The 12,472-nt window shown below is 34.5% G+C and overlaps 1 protein-coding gene across 4 annotated transcripts; it reads right to left on the minus strand.

The window, feature by feature from the left end:
* Positions 1-711: 711 nt before the first annotated feature.
* Positions 712-12,406, minus strand: LOC110834623 (uncharacterized). Of its 4 annotated transcripts, none has more exons than XM_022073998.2 (19): positions 12,290-12,404; positions 9,480-9,537; positions 9,285-9,320; positions 9,044-9,070; positions 8,014-8,064; positions 7,590-7,613; positions 7,111-7,164; positions 6,215-6,283; positions 4,823-4,864; positions 4,534-4,575; positions 3,885-3,914; positions 3,511-3,552; positions 3,170-3,232; positions 2,788-2,913; positions 2,312-2,350; positions 2,031-2,057; positions 1,892-1,927; positions 1,573-1,635; positions 712-1,012 (listed from the first exon to the last, which is right to left on the minus strand). In XM_022073998.2, the coding sequence occupies exons 1-19, from the start codon at positions 12,290-12,292 to the stop codon at positions 900-902; spliced, it is 945 nt and encodes a 314-aa protein (XP_021929690.2). In that variant the 5' UTR covers positions 12,293-12,404; the 3' UTR covers positions 712-899. The 4 variants fall into 4 exon arrangements, with proteins under 4 accessions (XP_021929690.2, XP_021929689.2, XP_021929692.2 ...); XM_022073997.2 differs by lacking the exon at positions 12,290-12,404 and adding an exon at positions 9,917-10,044; XM_022074000.2 differs by lacking the exon at positions 9,285-9,320 and having other exon boundaries at positions 12,290-12,406.
* Between the last annotated feature and the right edge of the window lie 66 nt (positions 12,407-12,472).

The following is a 12,472-nucleotide window of genomic DNA, read 5'->3' on the forward strand; positions in this document are numbered from 1 at the left end:
CATCCCATTCAATGGAACACAGATCACTTAGGTTGGTAGCAACATGCAACACTATTTTGCTTAGAATCTGGATTATGGCAAGAATAAACGAACTGACTTGCAATATTCAGACAGAAAACCACACTTACACGAGCTCAATCGAATGGGTATTTGTGGGTTATCGGTACACATCGCTTTAAAAGTAGGTAAGGTTAGGTTAGGTTATTACGAAACTATATTTCAGTGATAGAGTGAAATTGAGGTGCCGTAAACAATCTTGCAGAACAACAACATAACATAACATAACCTATTTTTAAAGCGATGTGTCCCGATAACCAGCAAGTACCATGGAATGTTTAATAAACTTCTAAGCAATTGTTTTAAAAGTGTGTCTAATAATGCTCCCCGCCAAAATTGTCCTGCATTCAATGCTCTGTTATTGTGTTCAGTGCCAGTCCATACTCAAGCACTCGTTTACTTTAAGATCCATGTTAATAACATCATCCCCATCTATTCCTAGATCTCCCAAGTGCGTACCTATTCAAGAAGGCCGAGTAATGACAATGAAAACGTTATTCTGGAGTGCTGTGCTGTGCTGTGAAGTCTCCTCGTGTCACTGTTCTTCGATCATGATTAGTTTTCGACCTATCGAAACCATCTTCACCAATACTCAAAATTCATGAAAACTTTTTTTTTCAGTTTTGAGTTTTTTTTAAAAAATCTCTCACGGAATAAGCATGCCAAGTTTAATACAAATCCGTTCTCAAGCTACAAGGGAATACACACACAATTTAAATGTTATATATTAAATTTAATGGGTATTGAAGAAACATGAAACAGAATTTTTCAGTGCTTCACTGTTTATTGCATAACCACAGTTCACTACATGTCTATGACACACAAAAGCGTCGTGACGCTTCTCACATCATCATTTGCTCCATAGTTTCATCCACGCCAGATTCCTGGACTTGCATTTGTTTCACTATTTCTTCAACTGCCCTGGCAGCTGCGTCGGAACCAAGTGACATGGATCCTGCAACATGAAACATTATCATTTCACTACATAATACCCACCTGAAGAATACAGGGTGATTAAAATTTGTCGAAAACATTTAATCGTCAAATACACATACAGATTAGCGAAAAAAAATATTTTTTTAAAAACAAAAAGACGGTAGAAATGAACAAAAGTATTTAATTACATTCAACACAACTTGAAACGTCTCATTTAAGTTCGCTGAGCGTTTACATTTTTTCATTGTTTGATAAACGGTCATATTTCTGAGCCACTTTGTATGAGGACACATTACATATCACCGGCGAAAGGGCAAAGTGAACCCCTGAGAGCTGTGCGAAACTAAAAACAATTTTCAGAATTTTTTTTTACTAAAAAAAAGTTTTTTCTGATATTTCCAAAAATGTAAATGTAAATGATTAAGCAATTCACGCTTTCTATTGACGCGGAGGGAATATAGTTTAATTAAATTACAGGTAATTCGAAGTGCAGGTTAAAAATCTTTGGGGACTCATGTCGCTTTAACCATTAACACAGGATATATTTTCCTTGAGGTTCGTAAAATGCAATGATATTACCATCAGTATGAAGCAGCGTAGGATTCTGCAGAACTTTCTTGAACTCGCGACTGGCTTCATCAACTGAAACATAAAAAAGCAAAGTCACGTGTTCACTGTCTCTTCAAGACGAGCGATCACAAAATTTTGATCAAATCTGCGAACGCTTATTTGAGATTTAAGGTTTCTATGACCGGTGTTCGGTCTTCTGGGTTGTGATACCAAGCAGACTTTCATGTTGTTACCAACGTTTCGGAAGAACAAACTACTTCCATCTTCAAGGCATCCTTAACCAAGAAGATAAACATCTTAAACACCCGCAAAGTTTAAGGCTACTTACTCGTCACATTGTGCTCCATAAGCACTTTCTTGATAACTGGAACACACAAAATAAACAGACTTTAGTTTTCCATTCATAGACGCATGTTAAAAGTTAAATATAAAGACGTAAGTACTAACCAAAGTTTTGCATTACTTACGTTCAGCATCCTTCATTATTTTCCAAACTGAAAAATAAAATTGAAAATACTTCTATTAGTCTTACGTCAATATTTCCACCCGCAAAGAAATAAATAAAACTTTTAAAATTCATGTTTGTTATTCAATTTATTGTGATTTCTTCACGATTCGTGTTTTCGTCAAAAAATTGCGTGTCGAAGCTAAGTAATTTGTACGGTTCACGAACTGAACCTAACCTCAAAAGGTAATTTCAGCGTGGAAAGACTTACAATTTATACTGCAACACTTCATAACAACTTACCCTCCTGAGCACGTTCCTGTCCTTTGTTTTCTTCAGGTCCTATAATCATAATAATAACAACAATAATAAACCATTCATAAAAGTTAGGTTATATTTTTATAACAATTCTGACGGTAATTATTCGTGACAGAGACAAAACTCGGGGTTCCACAATTAGACTTCATTGTTATGAAGACACGTATTTGTTACCTTAAATTCTTCTTCAACAACAAAAAGAACGAAGATCGAAGTATGAAACAATTAAATTTATTAATCTAAAGAAGTTATAGGCTTATATTGTGTATTTATGTTGAATACGTGGCTTCGAATTTAAAGAAAGTTATATCGGTGATGTGATTTTTCAATTACGCAATTTCTTTACAAAGTCGTGCCTCCAAATATCATGTAGTAACAATTCTGAAAAAAAAAAAAAAAAACATAAGAAGGAATCGGCTTCTCCTTTAGATTTCCAGTTTCCAGACCAAATTTTTACTTACCAATATTTCGATCCATGTATCTACGGAAAGTGTCGTAAATAGTTGTTTCTTCGAGCAAATATTTCTTCAGCCTCTGCACTGTACCAGGACTGAGATGCAGCGTCTGCTCTACTTCGACTCTCCCATCTTGAAATTAAACGAGAAAAGACCTCATAATAGTTATCGGCGACTACGGTGTATTAGAATTATTAAAACTACAAAATTCTCGATTTCCGTAAATAAATCATTGACGCTACAAATGGCTTGACATTTGGAAAAGAGTGGTCACTTGGAAGATTAAAAACATTTTTGAATATAATTATAATTTACAAACGGTCATTGAACTGAAATAGAAAAATAGACGACGATAGACACCTAATTTTTACAAGAGTGGGTCACATACCTTCTGAAAAGAGCCTTTCTGGATATTCTAACACCATCGCATAAAGACTTTTAAACATGTAATCTGAAATTAAAATCGACATGTTCGTATTATAATATCAACAGATGAAGTAGATTCATAAAACAAGATTTATAACAGCTGAAAGGCGATATTTTAACACAGCCTATACATTTTCAAAAATCGTCCTTATTTTCAACATAGAGTGACTTATAGCAGTTATAATTAAATAGAGCACAGAATAATTTGTATTGCATACAGATTAATATACTTTCTAACAGAAGTATATCGCATTTTTTGGAAATAAATTACGATAATGCACGATTCAAACCAATACTACTCACCAGGAACTCCGATTTGTGTAAAAGATTCACGTAAAAATCCATCTAAGGAAAGAGAAACGAAGGAAATGTTACTTATAAATTAAAAGCGAATACAGAAGTAACAACACGTAATTCGGGAAAAATCACTACCATTTCCTGAAAGAAAGGTATTTACAAATAAACTGGAGCAAGTAATTACATTTTATTTCCAAATCTTTTGGCAACGTTGCTCTGAAATTATCTGTCATTGGGGTCATGTTCCATTGTACTACTGGTAAACTCAACATAATTCGCTTGTTAATGCGCATGAATACATCGTGTTATGTGCAAGCGAGTAAAATTCTGTTTCAGAGTAGAAATTTGGTTATGTAAGTAAAAGGTTTAAGCGGACTTACCTAATTCCAGTGCTTTTACTGCCATAAACACTGAAACACAATTACATCATTTACAAGAAGATTTAGTGACTGTAAAACGCACATTATTGGAATCAAAACGGGCCCAGTTTCTGTCAGCAGTATAATCGTGCACAATTGTTTTTGACGTTCATATATATAACTGAATTAATAATTCGGTTTTATCCTAGGTTCTAATTCATATTTTACTGAAACATCTATAAATTGCGTCTTAGTTTCTTAATATAAAACATAACAACAATTAAACCTCTATACAGATCAGCTTCCTGGCAGTGTACACGCCGGCAAAAATACAAAACACAAAACAAAACACTGCTTCTAAGCGAAGCGAAGCTGGTATGAAAGACGTAATAAGACAGAATGTCACAAACGAATAGGCATCGTCTAGTATGCCATACGTTTACATTTGTATGTTCGTGCTGAAAATGTCTCGACTACTCGAAGTCATATTGTCTCTTTATCGATTGTTCTATATAGGCCACATTTTCAACGACCTATTTACGTGTTGTACATTGTTACGAACCAGTTCTTGTCTAAAACATTTGTAACGAATTTTGTTAACGTCGCAAATTAAAATAATTAAAACACATTTTAATATGCAAGTGTATTAAAAACTACAAATCCTACTTACATTTCGGTGCTATGACGGTGAAGAACTGTCTCGGGTCGTCAACTGAAATAGAATTCACAATCAGAATCGTAAAAACAATAATGTCCCGAATTTCCTCGTACAATAAACAATTACGCGGACTACTTTGTCATCTGATTCAGAATACAGCATCTGGGACATATACGAGGTGCGATCGGAAAGTTTCAAGACTGTGTCAATAGAGGGCGAACCGGATGTAGTACGAGCTTCTGCCGCTAGGGGGTGCGGTAATTGCAGAAACATAAATTTCAGTTACAAAATCATAACTCACCAACATCCTTGGCTTTTCCGAGCTTGTTTTCCACGGCGACAACTGAAAGTCAATCAAAAATAACTTCCTGTATATCCAAGCAATGACCTTTAGCTTTAAATATATTAATAAATCGTAAATAAGTTCCATTTTTATGTAATAAACACTATTTTCTCAGGCATTGTCAGGAGCTTCGTAAGTTTTACTCACGTCAAATATAATTAGACCGATCAAGTCGAGGTGAATGAGATGGGCAGGTTATAAAAGAGGAATGCATGTAGGATTTGGTGGGTAAAACCAGAAGGAAAGAGTCCACTGGAAAGACCCAGACGTAGATGGGGGGATAATATTAAAATGTACCTTAGAGTTATAGGATAGGATGGTATGGACTGGATTAATCTGGCTCAGGGCAGGGAAACACGGAGATCAGAAATTCTCAGATTACGCGGTCAAAACGTGAGGCGTTTCGTGATTTTTCTCAGTCTTCCATTCAAATACCGGGACAATGTTTTAAATTATTTCGCTATGCGTCGTTTCCAGTTCCTTAAGCATTTCTCATCGTGCCATTGTGAAAATTATTGTTCTTGTATGAGCTCGTCACGTGTGCGTCGAAGGTTGCAGTCCGGGGCTCGTAACTAGGTGAAGGTTATCTGCCCGATGATTGGGACACTTCACACATGGTTTTATAAACCACCTTATAAAACCATGCTTTATGTAATACTGGACGTTAATTGTAGTACAAGAGTTGGTGTATTATCTAAATAGAGTTACTGCACTGTCCAAACCATCGTCTTATGAATTGTATGATTTAATAGGAATTAATTTGTTTAATTTTAACCGTCTAATCACAATAAAATATTTTATTAAATATTAAAATATTATTACTACAATTAACATTTAATATTTAAAATATATTAAAATGATGCTCTTTCTATTGAAATGTTCGATTTACAATTAGAGCATCATCTTTTTCACGACATGTTTCGGTTTTCAATGAACCATCTTCAGGTGTATAATCGATATAAATTCAAATGTAATATTCTAAATGCAATCCTTCGTCAGATGTCCATTAAATATCAGTTATCCTCTTCTAGATCAATTGTACTCTGTTATCACATTAAATGTTAATTGTAGTAATAATATTTTAATAAAATATTTTATTGTGATTAGACGGTTAAAATTAAACAATTATAATCATCATAATATGACGCAACATTATCATCTCAGGAATTAATTTGTTTGTCACTGATGATGAACTCTTGAAGTCGAAAGGCGTTTGGCACTTTCAAAGTGTAAACAGTTTTGTACGTATGCGTGATTTTATATGTTAAAAAATAGTCTTCAAAAATGCGAGAAAATTCTAGCGGAACAAATGAAATAACACCAACAACAATGAGCGGATTTACAGCTTACCAAAGTCCTTCATGGATTGTTGTATCTCAGGAATTTCCTTTTGGACTGATTCGGGGTCTTTCATGACAGCTGTAAAGAATGTTTGAAATAACGAGTCACAATTCGTAAAATGCGGACACATTTTAAGCATCGGGCATTGCGATAAATCAGGGATGCATTTCATTTCGGTGCTCGATTCGTCTCACAGACATGGAGTTCTTCCTGGCGACAGAAAAGATCACAGAGACCTCATTCAAAACTCGTCGGTAATTAGAACTATCACAATTTCACTTAAATCGTATTTTTTTTCCTAATGTCTGTGATGTATTTCGATATATATCGACGGGCAATGCACGTGTTATTATCACGTCCGAGAAAGATATTTACTTAAAGTTTTGACGTATGAGTGGATACTTAATTTCTGTGCGTCGCGTTCAGCCGGAAATCATTCGCGTATGTTATAAATAAATTACAATATAAACTCTGATCAGATAAAGTCGCGGTGAATTTTAATTAACAGGCTAATTAATTATTCCGAACACTTACTCATATTATAACCTGGTGTGACATCATCTGTTCGAACAAGCAAAACAAAATTTTGCAATATGAAATATCAGCTGCTTTAACACAGTTCAATTATTTTGTAGTGTCAGTTGTCCTGCGCGTTAGGGGAAGTATGGTACAGATGGTGGGGGGGGGGGGGATTTGCACGCCTCCCTACGTCTAAAGAACGCACTGATATTCAGAAAGACTTCGCATTGTAACTAAAGAACGACTTTATATTTTAATCTATGCTCCATTTCTCTTTATTACCAGACTCGACTAAATTCACTGCGTCTCTAGACGGCATTTTCAGTATTCAACAAAAAATTGTACAATACATTTAATAATAGTTAAAGTGAGACCAAAATACTTACAAATATATAATTCCCTTGGATTTGATGCTTGAGAGACAACACGTTGATAATCATCTAGAAACACGTTAAAATACATTGTTAATAGAACACAGCCAAGTTGTATTTTCCACTATTCCAACAATATCATTTCACAGGACATAATGTGTTCCATTTCAGTTATTTCGACGTCATGCAACCTTTGAAACCAAAACAACTCTGTTACATTGTCTCAAAAGCTGCTTACCACAAACTTTAACTTTCTTTCACTATAAAAATAAATAATACTTATATCTGCAGTGACCACGAGGTCTTTGACCTCAAGGACACTTCGAATTCCGATGGTGGTACATTTATAAGTATTTTCCACCGTTCCATACATTCGTACGAAATGACTAAACTTCGTATTACTTCAGTAAGAATCTACGTCAGAACATGTCAAAGAATATCCAAATGAACTTTCACCCTAAACAGCCTACGAATACACGAAGTTTCATACTCACGGTCTATTAGCATTTGAGGTGTTTCTGAAAGGAAAAATCAAAAAAACAATCATTTTCGTAAACAATGACGAAATACACAGCACGCAGAATAAAACTATTTAACTAAGTTAAGTTGTTAACTGTGTATAAAATAAATTTTATATACTCCTGCAATTAAAACAGCGTAGCTACATAACTTAAGAACAACGAGATATTAAATTTAAATAATAATAATAATTATTATTATTTATTAATTCTAACTTACGAAGACCACAAGAATACTATTATTGTCACATTACACAAAATGGCGTGTTATTTTCAAGTTATAAATTAAGCAGAATAGAGTTTCTTAAGTCTAAGATACATTAAAATTAAATTTGACGACTTTGTTTTGTAGTATTGTAAAATGGATAATAGAATGGTGAAGACGTAACCTCACACTTACCTTGTCTAATCGCTCTCACGAACAGTGCGTGGCTGGACGGTAGCCAATAAGCTGAAAGGAAATCATGGCTATTTATCGCACACTTAAGGAAACAGTAGAACCTGTAATGAAGTCAAGCATTTCGTTTGAAATAACAATGACTTACTACAACATAAATTGTAAACGTGATAAACCCAGTATCTGAATACAAAATGTACATTTTTTATGACAAATTGTAGACGCCAACGCGCGGATTACTACACTAAGGAATGGAGCATGGCCGAGCTGACGAGAGCAACCATTGTTGCAATGCTTTGCCAAACGGATGTCAATGGTTACAAAATTTTACCTTCTACAAGCAAAAGTGTTTGAGCTGCTACGGGGATCGAGGGTCCATGTTAACCTGGTTACTATTTAAGGGGGGGGAAAAACCAAATGTTAAAAATCTTCTGTCTTAATTTCGTGTTTCACTGGTATCACGTACACTGAACCTAACCTCAACCTAGCCACGATAATTTATTCATCTATGGCGAACGTCATTTCAATTGTACGCATTATTTATTATAATTAGTTTTTAAATGACATTTATAGGTCAGATCAATAATTTTTGCAGAATTTAAAACGATATTACCTCGCAATAAAAGTTTATTAGCTGCAGGCCTATTTGCGAATTCTAAATCTATTGTTCTGTTGTGTGTGAATGTCTTGTCCTATAAAAGCTTTGCATTTTGTATTGCGATACAGAAAGTAAGTAATATCGATTTGTATGTAAAAAGTCGACGTGTTTTTCACACGAAGTTCAAAAGGTGAAACTCGTCGATTATATAATCGATCTTAATGTAATATTAACTTCAACGTCACGTGGCGTGAGGAAATGCTATGATACAATTTCATAAGAAAGGGTTATGGTGTTACAGCCACGACATCCGGTTGGGGTCTGCACTGGCCGACATTTTAGAATTATACACGGCCCGGCCCTGCAGGAGAACCATTTGTCCCGGGTCCAAAATTGGGTGTTTTAAGACAAATGAAAAGTTTAAAATGTTCTTACCTCCCAAATACATGTCGTCACTACGTTCTGCAACAGACAAATGAGTCAAGTTATAGATTCGTATTTCAAGAGCATTGCCTAACTATTTTGGATTTGAAATAAAGAAAAATCTCATTATCAGTTCATTAATATTTACAAAATAAAATAAGGTGCGACACTTGCCTATGCATTACGATATTTGTAAGAAATAATCTCGATAAATTACATAACCTATTACCGATACAAAGGAAACCTTCTTTACCTTCTGGTAGGACTCGGTAGTAAAGACCACTGTATTCTGAAAAGCAGAAATTAAGTTAATTTTACCCCCGTTGGTCACAAAATTTATCCAACTTAATTTAACTATCGTGAACATAACTTAGCCACTTTCTTTCCGTTCCTGAGAAAATGTGCGTGGTTGCTGAACGTAGGGATGCCTTACAAGGCGTCAACTCACCATAAGGTATGACGACACCGTGAGGATGATGCCAGTTACTGTGATAAACAGCCTCAACCTGAAAACACAGACCTTATTAAGAAGTCTGTAAACCGAGCAAAGTGGAAATATTATTGAAATTATATTTAAACCGCTCGCCATTAGGTTGAATAACAAAGTTCTGTCATTATGAAGATCACTGCCTTCTGGGCGATGGATAGCCCTGATGATGGAGGCAAATAATCACCCTGAAACATCGGTAAATGTCGACCAGATACAAGGTGCAATATCCAACACAAAATTTATTAATTTCGGCACGTAATTTCCACTAGTAGGCCAACAGATTGTGATCGGAAAGTATTTGGTAATAACGTGAGGTGGTGACTGGAAGCTCAACCTTGCTGCGTTGTTAAGTTAAAAATTCAAACCTAAAATTAGCAGCGAAACCTTACACTTACCGACAGGAAGAAGCCTGAAGTCAGTAGTAACAGGATCATGGCTGATTTTGTTAAGTGACAAATACGACCACTTCCTCCACTATTTATACAGAACTATTGCATTTAAATGTTCAAAGTGAATAGGTCTATTAAATATTATGAGTCTGTAAGTTATTGCACCTCATAAACAATCCCCTTGTTCTCAGGATTAATTACACCTTTGATAAAGTACTTATGGATGCGATCGCGAAAGGTTAACTTTTGTTACTCCACGTTACATGGTTCTCCTTTAGACAACGGTATCACCAACTTTCAAAATACACGTCCGCACATTCAGATCTCAAACAAATCGACACCTAGGTTTAATAGTTTTGAGCTAATGAGTATTGTTGTACGTCTCTGGAAGCAATGAGCAATGTTCTTGTCTTCATTTTCTTAAACGTAATTTCCAAAAATCAGGCCACGATCATTTTCAGATTTATCTTGAATCTGGCTTTCATACTGTTCCTCATCTGAAGCTCCAATTTTTTTTTTGGGAGGGGGGGATATTAATGAAAACAAAATTAATATTCTTGGATTTCTAGACAGACAAGAATACTAGAGAGTGGACAATACCAATCAAGTAATGCCTAGTAGGATCTGAGGTTTTCAGCAACAGCACTTAATGTTCATGATTTTAAGGTATGGAAGTATTTATTCCTCAAAATACTCTAATATCAGGTCACAGGAACCAAACTGCCGATGCCATAATTGTAAAAGTTAACTCCTGTTGAATTTTGGGACATCTGAGCTTATTTACGTTTATGTTTGCACAGATTATTTCAAAAACAGTTAAGTTGAGTCAAACGTACACAATCCTATGGAGAGTAATATAATTAATTCAACTGTTCCAGTGAAATGATAAATTTTACTAACCTATCAGCACTCTATTTGATTTCCTGTATTCAAAATACGTATATAAAATTGATTCGAAAATAAATGTTTTTTCAATTATTGTCTCACTTCTGTGTAAGTCTACTAACATTTCTAAATGTCTAATACATAACCTATAACAGCTTTCATCTCGTTGATTTTCAGAGTTCAGTGCAGCTATCTTTACTAAAATGGTCATATATCCTAAAGTTTTAGGCCAACTACATCCACAAATGAAATGAGAGACATAACCTACAAAGTCTGCACACACCTGACACATCTATGGCAATTCTTACTGTAATATGACATCATAAAATACGAAACATCTCGACTTGTCTTGCCATCAAATCTGTCTCTCTGGCCTATATTCTGTTTGAATGGAATTTTCCTGAAATAAATTTCCTTTAACCTCAAAATATATATTACTGCTTATATTGAATTATCCCATTACAAAACAGTTAAGCAATTGTGACATTATTATTTTTACAGTCCCAGTAAATAAATAAATAAGTAAAATATCTCACTGACAATGGCAACAGACCTTCTATATTATTATTATTATTATTATTAACCCTTTCAAGTCTACTGGGAACATGTACCACCGGCCTCAACGATCAGCAACACTGCATTCGGCATGTGTTTCGCACGTTCATTAGATATTTTACAACATAAACATTAGGCAGTACATTTGCAAATCTCTTGAATTACAAATTTTCCTCCATGTGCTATTTTGAGGAGATTAAATCAGCGTGAAATTGAATGTTATAAAGATAGTAAAATACGCATTGAAATCAGTTTATGGTATTAAATGTATGTACGTGAACACAATAACTGAAGTAGTAAAAACCAGTCAGGCACAGTTCCTTGTAATGCCTTGTTTTATGTGATAACTAGATCCCTAAATGCTATTAATGACAAAATAGTCTCACAAACCAAGGTTATTGATCATTAGCATTGCAAATTCATAGTCTTAGATGCAAGCAAGGTAATTTAAATACAGTATTTCGTTTTAAAATGTATTAAGTATAATGTGCAATTGATTTTATGATTGTAATCTTACTTAAGAAATATTTTTCATGAAGCCTCCTCCAGATCAATGTAGTAAAACATTAATAAAAATTTCCCTTTTGTATTATGTGACTGATAACGTGTTTTATGACTTTTATCAAACATCTGACTTATGTACAGGTACACATTAAAATTTATTACCTGTACACAGTTTTAAAGGTGTAGGAAAATGATAAACATAACATGAAATCAATGGGACCTTAAACATGGCACTGATTATAACAGTAGAGTAAATGTTTTATGTTGTCAAATGAATTAACTGATTATTCAAACACCATTCTGACATGATACCTTCAATAAATGTCCTGAGAATCATCTCAATTATAAAAAATATGAAATTCCAAATACATCAAAGCAAAAGCAGATGAAAAAAGGCTGTCTGCTTGTGCATAATTCAATTGCTGGATTACTTACCATCTTTCCCTTCTACTGCCATTGTTACAGCTACCCTGGCCACTACTGTTTGCCTTTGTACCATGGGTACTTTGGTAACCACAGTTATATGTTAATTTGTCAGCTACTGTGTGTTCCTTGATTACCATGGCCACCATGGTTACCCTCATCACAATTTTACTATGGGTATCTTGGTTGCCTTTC

This window comes from Zootermopsis nevadensis, unplaced genomic scaffold (genome assembly GCF_977971745.1).
Source record: "Zootermopsis nevadensis isolate Lab colony 2312 unplaced genomic scaffold, Znev_1.0 Znev_ptg000017l, whole genome shotgun sequence".
Taxonomy (NCBI): domain Eukaryota; kingdom Metazoa; phylum Arthropoda; class Insecta; order Blattodea; family Termopsidae; genus Zootermopsis; species Zootermopsis nevadensis.

Coding starts and splice junctions, on each gene's coding strand:
- LOC110834623 (XM_022073997.2), bottom strand. CDS start 9,955: ATGATCCTGTTACTACTGACTTCAGGCTTCTTCCTGTCG. Junction 7,614..8,013: donor CGTGAGAGCGATTAGACAAG/GTAAGTGTGAGG, acceptor TTTTCCTTTCAG/AAACACCTCAAATGCTAATA. Junction 2,351..2,787: donor ATACATGGATCGAAATATTG/GTAAGTAAAAAT, acceptor TTATGATTATAG/GACCTGAAGAAAACAAAGGA.